The sequence below is a fragment of the Amia ocellicauda genome, chromosome 2 (assembly GCF_036373705.1).
Source record: "Amia ocellicauda isolate fAmiCal2 chromosome 2, fAmiCal2.hap1, whole genome shotgun sequence".
NCBI classification, from domain to species: Eukaryota; Metazoa; Chordata; class Actinopteri; order Amiiformes; family Amiidae; genus Amia; species Amia ocellicauda.
In genome coordinates this window covers 50756499-50773441 of record NC_089851.1, presented here as the reverse complement: position 1 = coordinate 50773441, position 16943 = coordinate 50756499, and the positions used below count along the sequence as shown (strand labels likewise).

General features: G+C 42.9%; 1 protein-coding gene across 2 annotated transcripts; it reads right to left on the bottom strand.

Annotated features, from left to right (window-relative positions):
* Nucleotides 1–587: 587 nt before the first annotated feature.
* On the bottom strand, nucleotides 588–16576 carry slc39a6 (solute carrier family 39 member 6). 2 transcript variants are annotated; one of them, XM_066687741.1, is made up of 10 exons: nucleotides 16421–16576; nucleotides 13062–13866; nucleotides 9586–9769; nucleotides 8463–8632; nucleotides 6509–6706; nucleotides 5786–5879; nucleotides 4961–5359; nucleotides 3840–3920; nucleotides 2955–3145; nucleotides 588–1800 (listed from the first exon to the last, which is right to left on the bottom strand). In XM_066687741.1, the coding sequence occupies exons 2-10, from the start codon at nucleotides 13863–13865 to the stop codon at nucleotides 1666–1668; spliced, it is 2256 nt and encodes a 751-aa protein (XP_066543838.1). In that variant the 5' UTR covers nucleotide 13866; nucleotides 16421–16576; the 3' UTR covers nucleotides 588–1665. The 2 variants fall into 2 exon arrangements, with proteins under 2 accessions (XP_066543838.1, XP_066543845.1); XM_066687748.1 differs by having other exon boundaries at nucleotides 5786–5876; nucleotides 16421–16575.
* Between the last annotated feature and the right edge of the window lie 367 nt (nucleotides 16577–16943).

The window sequence follows — 16943 nt, the reverse complement described above, 5'->3', positions numbered from 1 at the left end:
CAGGCGTTATAAATATAAACCATTTCCATTCACACATGTAACCACTAACAACATATCCCCTAACTAATTTACCTTGTTTTGTTATGTTCTGATATTGGAGATACAGTTTACTTTTTTACAAGAATAAAACAAACGTGTATATTCTGTTTTGGGAGGAATAACTGAAATTCTCCTCTGCTGGGAACATATGATTCACATAATCCAGCTGGGGACTCCTGAAATTCCCAACCCTGCTAAGTGTTGCTTATCTGTGTACAAAACTGGTTCACTCGGGTGTTAGTATTCCTGTGGTGATTAGTGTAAGATCACCTGGGGTTCACTTAACTCACTCTATCTTAACTCACTGAGTTACACTGTTGTACAGAACATAGGTTGAGCTCTCAAAAGTCTCCTTTTGTCCTTTTGAAAACCACAAGACTACTACAGAAATTTGATAACATGCATAGTATGCCTACTTATACCCACGCCCCTGTATCCTGCTATCTAGCGTAACTCAAAAACACCCACAGATGATCTCAGATGTTTCAGCAGGAAACAAAAATCCATGAAATATAAAAACAAAAGGAAAGTACACAAAGGAGACAGGAGACAGTGAAGTAAACTGTATTTTCTCTGGAATGTAAAGCACACAAATTTACATCCAAAGCTGCCATAAATACACAATTGGTCACTTTCTTTTTTTTTTTTAAATAAACAAAACAACATACTGATAAATTCAGTAGTCCACTTAATTGTAGTCCTCAAGCACTATTCGTACATCAGGGAAATCAAAACACCCTCAACACAGCGCCATGCTTATTATTCAGTACAGAATGCAATGAAAGTTTGGCATGATTTCACCATAACGGTATGCGGTACCTTTGAATGTTGAAGGTTGTAACAGATTGACATTTTGCATGAAATACATTTTAAAATATAAAAACTGTTAACAGATTGAGTTGCGAAGGTAATAAGAGAGAAACTGAGAAATGTAAACAGAAATGTTTTAACCGGTTGACCTGTTAGGGAATTCCTGACCTGACCTATATATTAATATAGGCTCAACCCCCCACATACCCAAAAACCAATGAAAATAACATTAATATTAACCACATTCAGGTAAGCGCTTAAAGCAGCCCTTATATGACAGACATTTAATATCCTTCTTAAACAAATACACACATTATCTGTCTTCATTTCCATTGTTTTCTTACAGCTTGGTCCAGAAGGTGTCTGGCATCCCAATACAGTTCCTACAATGCCCTTCAAGAGGTCAAAATCATATGGTAATTATTTTTTTGTAACCCTTTTTTAATCAATTGTGACATTAAACTAGACTTTCCTTCTGTCGGTCTTACTTTCGTACCCTTTCTGTATATCCAAAACACCCCTACTAAAACAGTAAGAACTGTCCCATGTTTCCCATTTATCTACAAAGCCCTGATGGGGACTGGAATGATTCAATTGGCAATTTCACAACAGAAATAATATCCAGATAAAGCCATGTTTCCAGAAAAGTATGTAACAGTAATACAAAAATAAATTTAAAAAGGCAGAAATATCTTTCATATGAGTGTGTGGCTTAGAATGCGGTCAATGCTATGGGTTGGCGAATATACCGATCTGAGTTTACCAGTAAGTACGATGATCTCAAGCCAATTTCCCGTCTCGTCAGAGGCCGATGTTTTAGATTTTGTGTTCAAATACGGCGATGAGGAGCAAAATGCTGAATCCCAGAAGAATCCCAGCATTCTGCAGGAGGAAGTAGCCGCAATGGCTGAACCCATGATCTCCAGCATCATTGTGCAACATTTCAGGCACCTGCAATGACAAAACAAGATTTTGTCACATATAAGAAAGCTGAAATGGGCTGTGTGCCAAATCACAGCTGATTATAGCAATTCACACCAAGAGACCCAGATTTGTTTTATTTCCTTTTTAAATCTATTTCAATGTTTGCCTTAACAAAAAAATGTTTGTTTATCACTTCAGAAAGTTCAGGATTAACTGTACCCTAGGTGCAACTAAAACCTTGCACACATTTGCAGTGCAAAGTTCAAATAAAATGCATACACCTATGTTAAATGTATTGGTGTTGGACCCTTATAAAACAACAGATCATTTCGGACTATGATTTGATGAAGCTGCAGTGGCAAGTTCAAACAGGAGGAAGCTGACAAAACCAGTACACATTTAGGAGCAAACTGGAAAAAAAAACTATTAGGATTGTTCAGAATTCTGCAGCAACAGCTGTCCTTGGCTTTCAGGGAAAAAGTCAGACCTAGGATGGGTTAATCTGCACTGCTGCAAAACAGTCTTTAACCTGAACTCTGAGCTAGAGTCACCTCCACTGACATCTACAGAGCCTATAGCCCAGGCCAAGGTCTCTTTCAGTAAACCAACCCCCGTGATTTGCGGTATATTATAGCCAGGCCAGAGTAACAACAGTAAAACAAACAGCAAAATCTGTGTAAAATAGGAATAATTGTTTTAAATGCATTAAGTCAAGCACAATATCCCCAAACAGGGTTAAAGCGGTGCTGAAAGTAATTTAGCATGAATAGGTTTTTCAGATTTTTTCAATTTCAACATTGTTATGATTTTTATGATATGATTGTTCAATGGAAATTGAAATGTAAGAGCAGTTGCAAAACTTAACCACATGAGGGCAGTGTAAGCCACTAATTCTTAAGCATCACAACAAAACCAAAGCTGCAACGACATCGTGTGTCCCATTACTGTGCCTGCCCCAATACAATTTATTCCCATTGCCCTGTGCAGTCCACCCGCAACTCCACCAATCATACGTCTATTACTGTGAATCCACATCAATTATAGTAATATTATGATTATGATGAAATGCCTGTCAATGTTAGCTGGTATATGTGTTTTACAGCACTTGCTTTGTAGCTCCAGGACTGGTGCTGCACAGCCCTGCTGTAACCGGTGAGCCAGGGAAGTAAAGACGCACATACCATGTCCACCAGCGCCACGTACAGGAAGAGCCCGGCCGTCAGGGCAAAGATCCAGCTGCAGATGTTGTCAGCGTAGTGTCCGATGAGGATGCCGGTGGCCATGCCCAGGTAGGCCATGGCCGCGGAGAGCGCGTTGTAGAGGATGGCCTGTCTGACGGTCATGCCTGCCTTCAGCAGCACCGCGAAGTCCCCTGTGAAGCACACAGCGACAGCATGAGGACCTGAACACCCCCCACCACCCCGGCACCATTCACCACAACACACAGAATGACCCAACACCAAAACTGATCTAATTTGATATAGAGGTGCTGGAGGCAGGAAGACTTAAAAAGCTATACATAAACTCCCCAAACCATTTGAACCTCTTTTAGTAAATTCAATCCCACAGCTGAAAGTTTCAAAATGTAGGACATTTAATGGTGTAATGCAGCCATCTGTTCTCTGCAAATGTAAAGGGATTATTTAAAATTCATTAATTTGACTTTTACTTTACTAGAGATTCTAGCTCCCTGAGAACAGGCCAGACTGTGACTGGAGCCCAGAGCCCTGCAAAACGTCATCAACCTGCCTTTCTCAAAACAATAGAAAACAGGAATGCATCTTCAAATGGAACGGCCCTGCAAGAGCTCAGTTTTATTAAGCACGTTTGTTTGCTGAAAGATGCCCTCACCTAAAACTGACCAGACCGCTGACGTTTCAGAATTGATATTAGCCCTCCTGATGTCTAACTATAAATCGCTGTTTTTACTAGCTGTGGAACATTAAACACCATAAAAGTCTAATTTTACACAAGGGATGTTTTTCTCATTTTCTTTTCACTGCTGCAATAAACGTATAACTTGGGCAAGCTGGTAAATTGGTGTCAGAATAGCGTTACTGACTTACCTAACTCATGAGGAAGTTCATGACAGAACACCGCCACTGATGTGCTGAGGCCGCTGGACAGACCTTTAGTAAAGGCAGCCCCTAGAGAAAGAGCAGGAAAAGGAGGATTCAGGTCAAAGACACTCACTTCCAGCCTCATCCATCACACATCTAACAAGCTACTGCTGTGAATTTGCCTTTTCCTTGTATGAAACCTGGCGTAGATAGCAAACCTGAAACTGGAAGTCATAATGTATTCTCCTGCATACAGTTTGCAATGATAATTTTGAAAAATGCAAGAGACGCAGACAGGTGACAAATTAAAGGAAAAACCTGAATAAATGAGTGGAGGAAGAGAATTAATGCAGATGCCTCAAAACAGGTGTACAGCATGATACAATTAAGCAATTAACATCCTATCATGCTCTGTGGCATGTATAAAAATGCTGAGCAGGCCCAGCTGACCTGGATTTTGGATCAAGATGGCAAGAGGAAAGGATCTAAGTGATAAAGTTATTCTGAGTGATCACCTTTATCATCCTATGGTGTAACATTTCTATCCTGATGGGAGTGGTCCAGGATGACAATGCCCCATCCACAGGGCACGAGGGCTCACTGAATGGTTTGATGAGTATGAAAATGATGTGAATCATATGCTATGGCCTTCAGTCACCAGATCTCAACCCAATTGATCACCAACGTGATAGACCACGCTCTCCACCACCATCATCAAAACCCCAAATGAGTGAATATATTTTGGAAGATATTGGTTGATATTTGGTTTCCATCCTAGAGAATCACAGAATCTATGCCAAGACACATTGAAGCTGTTCTAGTGGCTCATGGTGCCCAACACCTTACTGAGACGCTTTATGTTGGCTCTTCCTTTAATTTGTCACCCGTCTGCAAACAGGAACTCCCAAAATGTGCAGGAGTGCCAGACTCCAGTCCTGGGGATCTGCAGTGTCTGGATATGCCAATTTATGTCATTAGGCTAAACTAAAACATATGTTTATAGCGGATACCTTATAATTTGTTAATGACTCATAATGAACCCATAGAACAGAGTCTGGAGACACCCCCCCATCTCCCCCGGCTCTCAAAGTCAGTAAAGACACAGTTGTAAATAAAAGCAATCATACCAATGGCCAAGCCGTCGCTGAAGTTGTGCAACCCATCTCCCATGATGACCATCCAAGCCAGCGTGGCGACCCCGGCGCCCTTGAAGTGCTGGTGCGAGTAGCCGTGCGCGTGGCTGTGTGGATGGTGGTTCTGGGAGTGGTGGTGGTGCAGGATGTGGTGGTAGTCATGGTGGTGGTGGTGCATGTCGTCCGGCTGCCCCACCGTGTCATGGAAGTGCGAGTGGCACTTGTTCTCGCAGTCCTGCGGCGTGTACTCGCTGTAGCCGTCCTGCGGGGGCACCGCAGGGGCCAACATCACCTCCTCCTCCTCCGGCGTCCCCCGCCCCACCACACCCATGCCCTTCTCGCCACAGAACCGTATCGGTTCCGCAAACGCCCCCGCTCCATTTGTCTCCACGTCTGGGGGGAGGAGGCCAAATGAAGGACTGATTCAGGGAAGAGGCTCAAAGGAATATTATTTTCATGATAATACACACTTAAAAACACACAGAATTAAGCAAATCTAGAAACACAATGAACTTAATGACATCAGAGCAGAAAAATAAGGAAAACAGAACATAAATACCATCTAAATCCTGCACTTTAGTTCCATACTGGACTTAAGAAGAGTTGAAGGCTTCTGTCAGTTCACAGAGTTCAGATGACCCAAGGTGTACTTAAACTGTAACTGTAGAACTAATTGCACGCATATCTCAGCACACCAACTGCAATTGTCACAAAGCTCACTCAATTTGAACTACTTCTCTGTATTTTGCTAGGAAAGAAATAAAAGGAAGTCAAGTGAAGGCTCATGAACTATCTGGGGAAATGAATTGGCGATCTTACCTTCGCTTGGTTTTAAATCTGTGGTTTCTTCTCCAGTCGGCAGCTTGTCCGTGTTCATATTTTCTTCATTCGGATCCCATTTCTTCTGAGTCTGCTGATGCAATGAACAGAAGTTACAGGCTGAAGCAAGAAAAGCAAATTTATCTGAAGGCAAACTTGCTGCCTCCCTGACAAACACAAACTCAGACTAATGAGGATTATGATTTGCATTTAGAAAAGGTGACACTAAACCCATTTTATTCTGTTCCATTCAGACCTGAACACACTCATGAACACACTAACATGAAACAGTTGCATTTAAATAAGAAAAAAAAAGTTTACAGTAAAGCATTTTTACTTTTTGGGGTGATTAAGTTACAATTATCTTCAAGCCAAAACATTGAAATAAATAAATAACACACACTATACCAACTGTTGGCTGCATATGCTAGGAAAAACGTATGAGAAATTTCTCAAGGTTCTAACATTATATTTTTTCTCGATATAGCACAAGTTGTTTGATTACAATCCATCACACGAATAATACAGATTTACCAAGGATTTAAAATCTGCTGACAGATCTTTTATATCCACAGCGTGAGTATACTTTAACACCATATGGCTTGCTTGTCTTTTTTCTTTTACTTAACAGCTTTTACTGAAAACATTCAGGGGAAAAATATTCAAAAACAATTTTTGATACAGTTTGATAAAAGAAGACCAGCCACCATGTGAAGCCCTCACCTTCTGCTTTTTCTCCTTGTACATCTTGCCAAGGGTGATGAAGTGCTCTATGAGAAACATGAAGTAGACTCCGCCCAGCGCGGTCAGCCCCTTCCAGACCGAGTGAAGGGCGTCCTCCTCCTCTGCGTCATGGTGATGGTGAGCGTCGTTGTGGTTGGTTGTGTGTCTGTCGTGGGCGTGGGGACGGGGTGCCTGGGACTGAAGGACAGGATGGCAAGGGTTCAGTAAAGGCCGAGGAGCTCGAGGCCCCACACGCTCATGTAACTTCATTTTCCTTTCAGGTTTCCCCAAATAAATGTGGTTTAAACTCAAATGTTTTTTCCAATAATAATTAGTGCAATTATTTAACATCTAATCTCCCCAAAACTGACCATATGCAGTTTTTCCCCCCCTATTTCTGCCCAAGGCTAAATACATATATATATCTTAATAGGCAAACAGTATGCCAGTTGATAAGTGTGCCATTACTATTAAAATGGCCTTAGAGACGGAATCCATTTAACATGGCCTAATACTGCGATTTCATACCTTACTTAGAGTACTCCCTGCAATAATTGGCGTTAATTAAAATAAAGTTACACTGACGGAGATGAAACAAAGTCTTCTGTACCGAATAATGATCAGTGAGTGCATTTTCCATTTAAATTCTATGAGGACATCCTCATTTAAAAGCCAGTCCTGTGAGCTGTTCACAGAGAGATCCCCCCCACAGTTTCCTAATGAGGCTCCCTTTGATAATTTGTTAGGAGACATGGAAATGAACACTAATTAAGGGACTGTTTCCTAATGGTGTCACTGAGAAAACACCATCAATATAATGGCTTTCAGATTTTAAAATATTCCATTAAACATCAATATGTTACAATATGTATTGTCTAGAAACAAAACATTATTCTGTTTTGTTTGTCCAAGCACTGGGAATGGCAACAAACATTAAAGATGACTTTCAATAGTCTTAAAGAGTCACTATGAAAATAAGTAATAAAAATAGAAAGGGAAAAGCTGTAGTGCATAGATTAAAATCTGTGGCTCCATATTCAATGAGAATTGATGTCTATTATGGTTTAATACTTCATGTGACGTCTAATTGTATTTATGCTGGTGATTAATGCTGGTACAAAATCTCATTTAAAGTCATTAGGAATGTTTCAATTTTCGTTGTTGCTGGGGCCAGTGTTCAGTGCTGACTGATTATTATCTAACGGGTACATTTTAACCCAACTTGGTCCTTTTTGAAGACTTAATGTACAAGACAGGCAAAGAACGGGATTTATGTCACTTCAGTGTCTTGTCTACCTGTTTCCAATGAAGGAGAGCACAGAATTCAAGACCCAGTCCTCTTCATGAGACAGAAAAAAAAAAAAAAAAAAAAAGATAATCACATCATGTTGTGAGCAAAATCAATGATGCAACTCCAGTTAGGAGAAAAGAATGTACAACCTTCGGGCCGGTCTGGCATTTTAATACTTTAAAACAAGTGCCATACTATAGAGTTTTGTTCTGTAATATAATAATGGGTTAGGACTGTATACTTTAAATACAGTCGCCGAGGGCCAAGAGCTCCTGAATTTTCATTCCACCTGAGCATAATTAAGTGAGCTAATCATTCACTTTCAGTTTCAATTCCATGCAGGTGATGATTTAAGAAGACCTACAAAGCACCCTGGATTAATAGCCTACAAGGACTGGATGTGAAAAACAACTAAAATCAAGACTACATAATGAAAACAGATCACATCTTGCAGCTGTGATCATATTTAGTAATTCAATAATTTTGTTAATTATAGTTTTGCAAAATAAAGAAGTCAAAGTCAGATTATCAGGTCAATTAAGTCATCGAGAGCTTGGCTGGAACAAAAACCTGGAGGAAAGTTTGGAATAACCGAGGTTTGAGAACCACTAGTATTTGGTAAAGTGAGTTTCTATACACCCTCTGGACGGGGGCACAACTCACATGAGGGATGAGGTGGAGGAAAGCATCTCCGCTGAGAGTGCCCACAGCCAGAGCCACCAGGAAGCTCAGCAGGAACTTGAAGAAGATGTGGTTCATCCGTGGGATGAGCACCACACCGAGCAGAGACAGTAGGCTGATGATGGTGATGGACACCACACCGCCTACCCAGGCTGAAACAACACACACTGGAGATAAGCAACTGGACATTTTTCCAATTTCCAAGGCCTCTGAATGCAATTTATATGTCACACTGGATTCCTATGCCTAACTTTACAAAACACTCAGAGTGACAAATGCTAAAACAACACACGCTGGGCTTCAGGACACTTTTACACACATTGAAGGCAGAAACAGTCCAATGGATCCAGACACACACAGCACAGACACACAATGATAGTCACACTTTTACTGAGCAGAGCTGAAACATAGCAAACACAAAGAATGTAGACTAAAACACTTAAAATAACTAACAGAGAAGTCGAGAAGTTTTTATGTTTTTATGCAGATTTGAAGCACCACGCTTGCCTCCAAAGCCGAGACCCACTGTTAGAGACACTCATCAGCTGCTTTTAAGCCTCCATCAATCAAGAGGGAGAGGCTTGAACAAAGCAAAACTGCATCAGATAGTAAAAACAGTTTTTTCAATAATGTGACCAGTGGGATTTATTGGTTTTGAAGAGTGGATTTGTTTTAAGAAATAAACAAACCTATGTCCTGTCAAACCAGAGATACTATTTAATAAATCATTAATTTTAAGTGAAACTGGCATGGTTCCTAAAATGAGGGTTTTATGCATCTTCACGTGTTGCTATAGTGTATAAGCAAGATGTATACCAGGATGCAAATGCTGGACTGCACTGCAATCACAGTGAGCTCAATTACCAGGGGAGGGAAAGAACTAGAGGGAGAGTTAGGGTGTGGGGTAGAGAGAGTGAGAGTGAGAGCACATGTGCGCTTGGGTTTTTGTGTACTTTTGTTTTTTAGTTCAGGCATTTGTTCGGCCAGGTGGCACTGGATTTTTGGGAATTAAACATTATGTTTAAGGTAAACGCACATGGACTTCATTTTCCAATTTTTTTTCAAAATTCTATTTCCTAGGGCCTTAGTTAAAACACATCCTTACCTGCCTGGATGTAGCTCTCTTTCTGGTTGTTCTCTGTACTTTGGATAACGTCTGGGTGCACAATGCAGGCCCTGCCATCAATCTGGTTGAGGAGGGCAGGGCAGAGGAAGCTGAAGTCTGCGATCGACAGGACCGTATCCATGTTCATGCCATGGGAGTTCAGGATTGTGGAAGCATTGAAACACTGAAACACAGGGCGCAAATTTGATCAGAACAGCAGCTTAGATCTTAATATACACCAGGACTAATCAATCAATGGTATTTGAATTCTTTATATTTATATACATTTAAAACATGGTTCTTCACATTTGGTTCTCCAGGGTAATAGTGCCTTCTGGTTTTCAGTCCACCACACATCTTAATAAATGGATGAAGAATTAATGATTTAATTTAACTATTTTCTCAATTACCTAGAATGAAAATTAAAACCTTTAACCAGAAATACATTTAATTGAGCTTTACAACAGCAGTAGCTAATGCAAGGATGATTTGTTTTTTTACAAAACCTACTAAAACTTTGTGTATAAATATCTGTTGGAGTTAGGGCAGACAGGGGACAGCCCCTTGTGCGCCCTGGCTCTCCAAAAGCCTTCATAATAAATAACCTCTTGATTCCTGACTGCATTTGTGAAAGAAATTACTTCTACAGTTTTTGGCGAAGAGGCTGGGATACCCAGTTTCATCATTTCGGTAATCTTGCTGCTGGTACTGATGTTCTGCAAAAGAGGGTTGACTTTGGGTTGAAGTAGACTTTTGTCACTTAGCTAAAGGCACCTATACTACCCTCTAGGTAGGGAGAACAGTACAGTAACAGAGAGTTATCTTTTAAGTTAGAAGCACTGCCCAAGGGGGAGGGGTTTTCAGCGCGCATCGCTGGAACACATCCAAGTTTTTATCTATCAAAGCAGCCATTGGCCCTTGTGCCCGTCACTCAAACAGGACCCTTCCGTTTCCGGTTTGAATAAAAGGTGACGTCTGCACAAAGACTTCCTTTTTTGCCCTTCGCCTTGGTTCGTCAAGACGTGCAAGAGAGCCTCTGTTTGTCCAAACCAGAAATCTGCGCTTTTTGGTTGGCTGGCAGTACATACTGTGCTTTCCTTCCACCGATTTGCTACAGTTGTGTGTTGTTTTTAATTTTATTTTAATTAGCCATGCGGTTTTGTTCCGTCTGTGCTGCGGAAGTCCGTTGGCTACTCGGTTCATCTCGGCTTTCACACGACAACTAGTTGTTTAATAATAATATTATTATTATTATTCAGGCTAGTTCGCTGTGTTGGTTTTTGTCCACAGGATTGTTTCCTCCACAACGAGAGCGCATGCAGCGGCAGTAACAGCCGAGGCCGGCCGCCCGGCCTAAGCCTCGGTCTGTCGTAACAGACCTCGCCCGCGAGAGGTGCTCCTCCGCCGGCTTGCGCCCGCACTGCAGCCCGCAGCTGCGGCTGTAGGAGGTCTCGCTCTTCCAGTTTACTGGATTGAGCTCTGCTGCGCTCACTCATCCGTGTACAGCTGGTGGTTTTTCTACCGTGAGCCCTCTGGATCCCGAACAACGCGGCGCCCAGTATCTCTCATTTTTTAGCGACTCAGTTTCTGAAAGGTGCGCGCAGGCTGAGGCCTACCAGCACTCCTTCTCTGCCCGCGTGGTGCCTTGATGTAGTGCTGGACGCACTTTCCAAGGCCCCATTTGAGCCCTTGCAGTCAGCTGACTTAAGATTAGCTTCACTGAAGACAGCGTTTTTGTAGGCAATCACGTCAGCAAAACGCGTGAGCGAGTTACACACTCTGTCCATTCACCCTGCGTGTGTCCGTTTTGCGGGAGATGGTTCCAGGGTTATGCTTCGGCCTAATCCTGCATTCCTCGTGAAAGTGCTGTCTCCTTTCCATATCAACAGGCCTATTGAGTTGATGGCTTTCCATCCTCCTCCCTTCTCTTCGGAGGAGGAGAGTAGGCTACACCTCTTGTGCCTGGTGCAGGCTCTCAGGTGCTATTTGGAGCGCACTAAGGACATTCGGCGCTCAGACCAATTGTTTGTGTCCTACAGAGCACGGACACGGGGCCAGACGCTTTTAAAGCAGCACCTTTCACACTGGATTGTGGACACCATTACCACGGCTTATGAGTCAACTGGAGCCCCGGTGCCTGAACACCTGGTGACCCACTCAACTCGAGGTGTAGCCACGTCGTGGGCCCTTTTTCAAGGCGCCCCACTGGCAGACATTTGTGCGGCTGCGAGTTGGGTCTCGCCGCGCACCTTTGTTTGGTTCTACAGGCTGGATGTGACGGGCCCAGTTCCTTCTATTGGGAATCTGGTGTTGGCCTCAGTAGCCTTAGTAACCGTTATCCCTTCCTACCGGACTGTGACTGTATATAGTTCATTCTGTAGCCGGGAGTGCATGTGTTTTTTACACCTGTACCCCGCCATTGTACATAGTTCCTTTGTCAGCAAGCCTGTGGCCCCGCCCTAGCTATACTAGCTTTGCTGGGTTCCGCTGCTGCTGTATTCAGCGGTAGGCTTTGAGTTTACTCTTGTGCCCCGCTGTGTATATAGTTAATTTATTGACATCAGTAGAGCATCTGTTGCCGCTAGCTGCTGGTTGGCAGTGTGTAACTTGCTCCTGTGTCCTGCGTGTGGCTCCTGCACCCCGCAGTCTATATAGTTCATTGGAATAGACAGTTGAGCTTGTCCGCTCCTTATTAAGTTCAGCGTGGACAACTGCTCCTGTTGTTAGCGAGGGCACACGTGCTTCGCTATGTATATAGTTCCTTTGCCAGCAGTCTGTGGTCCCGCCCTAGCTATGCCAGATGTGCTGGAGGCCACTGCTGCGGTGTCCAACGGAAGGCACTTGAGCTAGTTCTTGTTGGTCCGCTGTGTATATAGGGGCCCCTGTGGTTCTGTCATAGAGTTGGAACGGCTCCTAGTAGGTTCGCCTCAGGGCAGGCTCTCTTACCAGCTCGCTGCCTCCTCCCTTGCGACGGTTTGGTTATACTGTAACCCCTCCCCCTTGGGCAAGGGTTGCAAGGTCGCACAGGAGTTCTAGCTCCCGGCAAAAAATAGGAAGTCCTTGTGCAGACGTCACCTTTTATACAAACAGGAAGCAGAAGGGCCCTGTTTGAGTGACGGGCACAAGGGCCAATGGCAGCTTTGATAGACAAAAGTCTTTGATGCGTTCCAGCGATGCGTACTGAAAACCCCTCCCCCTTGGGCAGTGCTTCTTTTCTCAGATAACCACGCTTGCATATGCAACCTATCGTTATCGACGCAGGGGTATCCAAAGAACATATTAAACGTGTGTACTCGGAGTTTCTGATTCTGGTATTGACAGGTCTGGGGTATATTAGGCGCTGTAAAGCCGAACTAACTCCTTTAATTGGTCTAATGCCGGTGGAGTCTTAAAGAAAACTAGACAACCTATTGAATTGTGGCCCTTGGGGACTGTATTTAAAGCACACTGAAGTAAGGTTTTTAAATCCATCTTACCTCTCCTTTATGATGTTCATGATCATGGTCATGGTCATGGTCATGGTCATGGTCATGATTGTGGTCATGGTCATGATCATGATCGTGGTCGTGGTCATCAGCCTGTGTTGACTCGGCTGTTTGGGCCCCCTTGTTTGGATGGTGGCCATTTCCTTCCGTCACCAGCAGGCTACCTAACTGCTCACTGGCCCCCACAGGCCCAGGGCTAGAGGCGCCTTCTGGTGACAGGGAGCCATCAGTGCTCCTGCGGCTGCGCACCTCCTGGGACTTGAGCAGGATGTTGGTGGTGTAGGCCGGTGTGGTGCTCTCCTGCAGCCCTTTCTTGGCGTACAGGTTGTGGTGGCTGTCCGTGTCCTCAGTCTTCTTGCCCAGGCTGCTTCTCAGGACTTTGGGGCCCTCTGTCACCTTCTTGCTGGCTGGGATCTCCGAGTGGTGTGAGTGGCCGCTGTGGGGGGGGTGGTGGTGATGTTGGTGGGAATGCTCGTGCTCGTGCTCCTGCAATGTCTCCCTGTGTTGCACATTCACTCTACGGGCCCGGAACAGGCCGATGCTCTGCAGCAGCCTCTTTAGACCCTTCAAGGAAATGGTGCCATTCTCCCCATAGTGGCTAAACAACACCTCCAGCTGCTGCTTCTGCATGTGTTGGGCTGCCTTCATGTCCACTGCAGGGAAGACCTGGGCTCTGGTCACCTGATCCGCTAGGCTGTTGCCACACTCAGGGTCGGGCTCCCCATGGATGAAGCCCCCACAAAGGCCGGTCCATGCCAGCAGCATGGCCACAAAGACACACCTCACCTGTAACATCCTGTGGAGCAAGACAAACATAGTGGCATGCAGTCAGAAAAACACATTCAAGAATAGGGGTTTGAATCAGTTCTAACCACGTATGCTTGGTTTCAACTGGAACCATCAATCATGATCCTGGCTGCAGCAGACACATACATATTGTGTTTCTAGACTTCTCCTAGGTGAGACCAAACGTGGAAGTTCTTGTGCTACAAACAATGGGATTATGGAATAGTTCTGTGGTGCCTTAAAAAATTGACCAATCACATTCACGACAACTGATGGTGCAACATAAAGAAATTTTGTTGCTGTTCATATTAATGTGCTATATAAGGTTGTAGGCATTGTTTTCCTGATGGCAATATAGCATATGTTACATGTTAAAACTTACTGCATACATATTATTATTGTTATTATTATTTATCTGCATTTATATGGCTTCTCTACATGTAATTTAGGGGAAGCATCTTGTAGCTCAACTCATAACTTTATTACCAGAATAGTAAACTAACAAAATACTTATTAGCATATTTATGTATATGAGTTAATGTTCTTTCATGGCACCAGCAAGTAGCAGATAGCATGGAAAGCAGTGGAAAAGTGTCTCTTTGTGAAGGGCCGAACAGTGGAAACGAGGTATTAGTTTGCAGGGGCAGTTTGGTGCCTACAGAATTTCTTAAATCCCTGAAAACAGAACATGTTGTTACAAAAACAAAACTATACAAAAAAAAAAAAAACTGCAGTAACAAAAAGTAAAAAGTAGGCCCAAGCCAATTGTCAGGCTGATCACAAGTACCTGATTTTTCTCTGCCAAATCAATCAAATCAATTGAAAGATTACTTTTTAAAAAGCAATTATTAATTTCCTGATTTTTCTTTAAGGTCCACTGTAACTATTTGAATACTTCATACTGCCGAGCTCAGCATATTGCTGTCCCTCCTAATCCCCTATAATGAAATTTAAATTCAAATGACCACTTAACTACTACATGATTCCTGTAATCCAGCGTTCTCTCTAAATGGGATTAGGTTAAACTTCTGCAAAGCAGAACATTTCTCTTAGAAAACTTTCAAAACAGTTGTTATTTTGATTGATTGTTTTATTGTATTATTACTGTTCAGAAGAGCTAAAGTGTAGAGTTGTTTGTGTGTGCATGTGTTACTGTGTTCATGAAGTGTGCTGAGGATGAATGCCACAGAGCTGTAGCATGCACATGTGAGATAGAGAAACAAGCAGTGTTAATTACAGTAATTAGAATTATCCCTTTCAATAATGTTATTAACTATGAAAGTTAGAGAGGAAAGGTGACTCTCTTAAGGTCCAGGAATGCAAGCGTTGAAGTTTGTATTAATGGACAGGAACACTAGCAATGTATGGAGTTGGAGTCAGTCAATTGTGTAGTTCAATACATCATTTCTGTTCAAAAAGGATCATGATCACAACCACACATCTGAACAAGTGGGTTCTTTGCATGTTTTTTTTTTTTTTGTGCACAGCTAAAATACCTTTTAAAAATGATTGGATATTACTATCACTATCTAATTAACTGCAATGTCATTTCATTTAAAACACTTTAATATTATTTCCATGTACAACACTTAACAGATTTTCAAGGCATTCAAGAAGTCAGTGATACGCAATAAATGTTTATTACACAGATCAAAATACGTTTGCAGTACTTCAGGAGTGCACAATATTCAGTTTCATCAATAAGACAATGTCAGTTAAGTGTTCAAAAAAGTTACAGTTACATGTAAGGGTACATATTCCCAATACCAAACAGGGAAGTAAAATTGAAAACAGATCCAACAGACTTTTCGTCTATTTGATCTGCCGTCAACAACATAAATACGTTCATCACAGTAAATATAAAGTCACGAGTTACACTGTTGAAACGTGTTTTTCTTTCTGGCTAATTTATCACAGGATATAAATAAAATCTCAACAGCAAACAAAACAGCTCGCCTCACACAGATATACCTCAGGAGTCAGACTCGACTCGTGTGATTTGCTGTTAGCACGGATGGAACTATTTTGCGCAACTGGCCGCAGATTTCCGCAGTTCTGCACAGATCGTCACTTTGCTTGTAATAACAGAAATGCTTCAAATGTCCAAATCTGTACAGGACTGCGGAATTCTGCACTACAAGAAGGCGACCATAACCCATATTCAACGTTCCCGGGAATACAATGAAGTATAGACTACAGCTGTCCAACTCCGGCAGCTAAACACACACAACGAGACGAAGAATGTAGGCCCGGTCAGGGAAACACAAAAGGCCTTCGCAACGTGGACTTAAACGTCGACAAAAACAGACATTGACGAATCGAAACCGTGGCCATTCAAAACTAGTGGTACCTACGTCTGATCGCACACACTAGCAGAGGGAGCGCCACGCAGTTTGTGCACCCCGCACTAGGGCTGGCGGCAGTGCCGTGCGCACACGGACAACCTCCGGAAACCAACACGCAGCACAGCGGGGAGACAACACAGGGCGGGCATGGTGTGCGGCCAGCTCGTCTTAAGACAAAACGATTACATGAAAGCCGTCTTTTTGTTCACATTTACTTACGTTTAAGGTAGAGTGTTTCTCTCCACGGTATTTGGCAAAGTGCGGTATTGTAATTACACGCAAAACGAAGCGTCCTGCGTGATCATGGTAAAACACACGTCCTTCTTCCGGATCGCCCGCTCCGTGGAGACCATGCAGCCGCCTCTGGTGCGGGGAGGAGCCGAGACGGTGACGGGGTTGATGCGGGAGACCATTATTCAAACGGGTTTGAGAAAATTCAGCAGAGGCTTTTCCCACGCAGGAAAGCAACCCACTAACGTGTCGAATATAGTAAAGAAAACCCAAACCGTAAAATAACCCAATCATTTTGAGATTGCTTTATATGTAGGTTATCATTTATAAAATCCGTTATTGGTGTGTATGTCAGTGGCGACTTCGTGTAATTGTATTGTTCTTGTAATAAGTCGAAATATCAGGCTAGTATTACATACTTTAAGGCCTACATTAAGTAACAACTGTGTGCAGAAAAACAGCTTAAATCTGTTGATGGGCACACACACACAACCTTTACATAACTGTGATC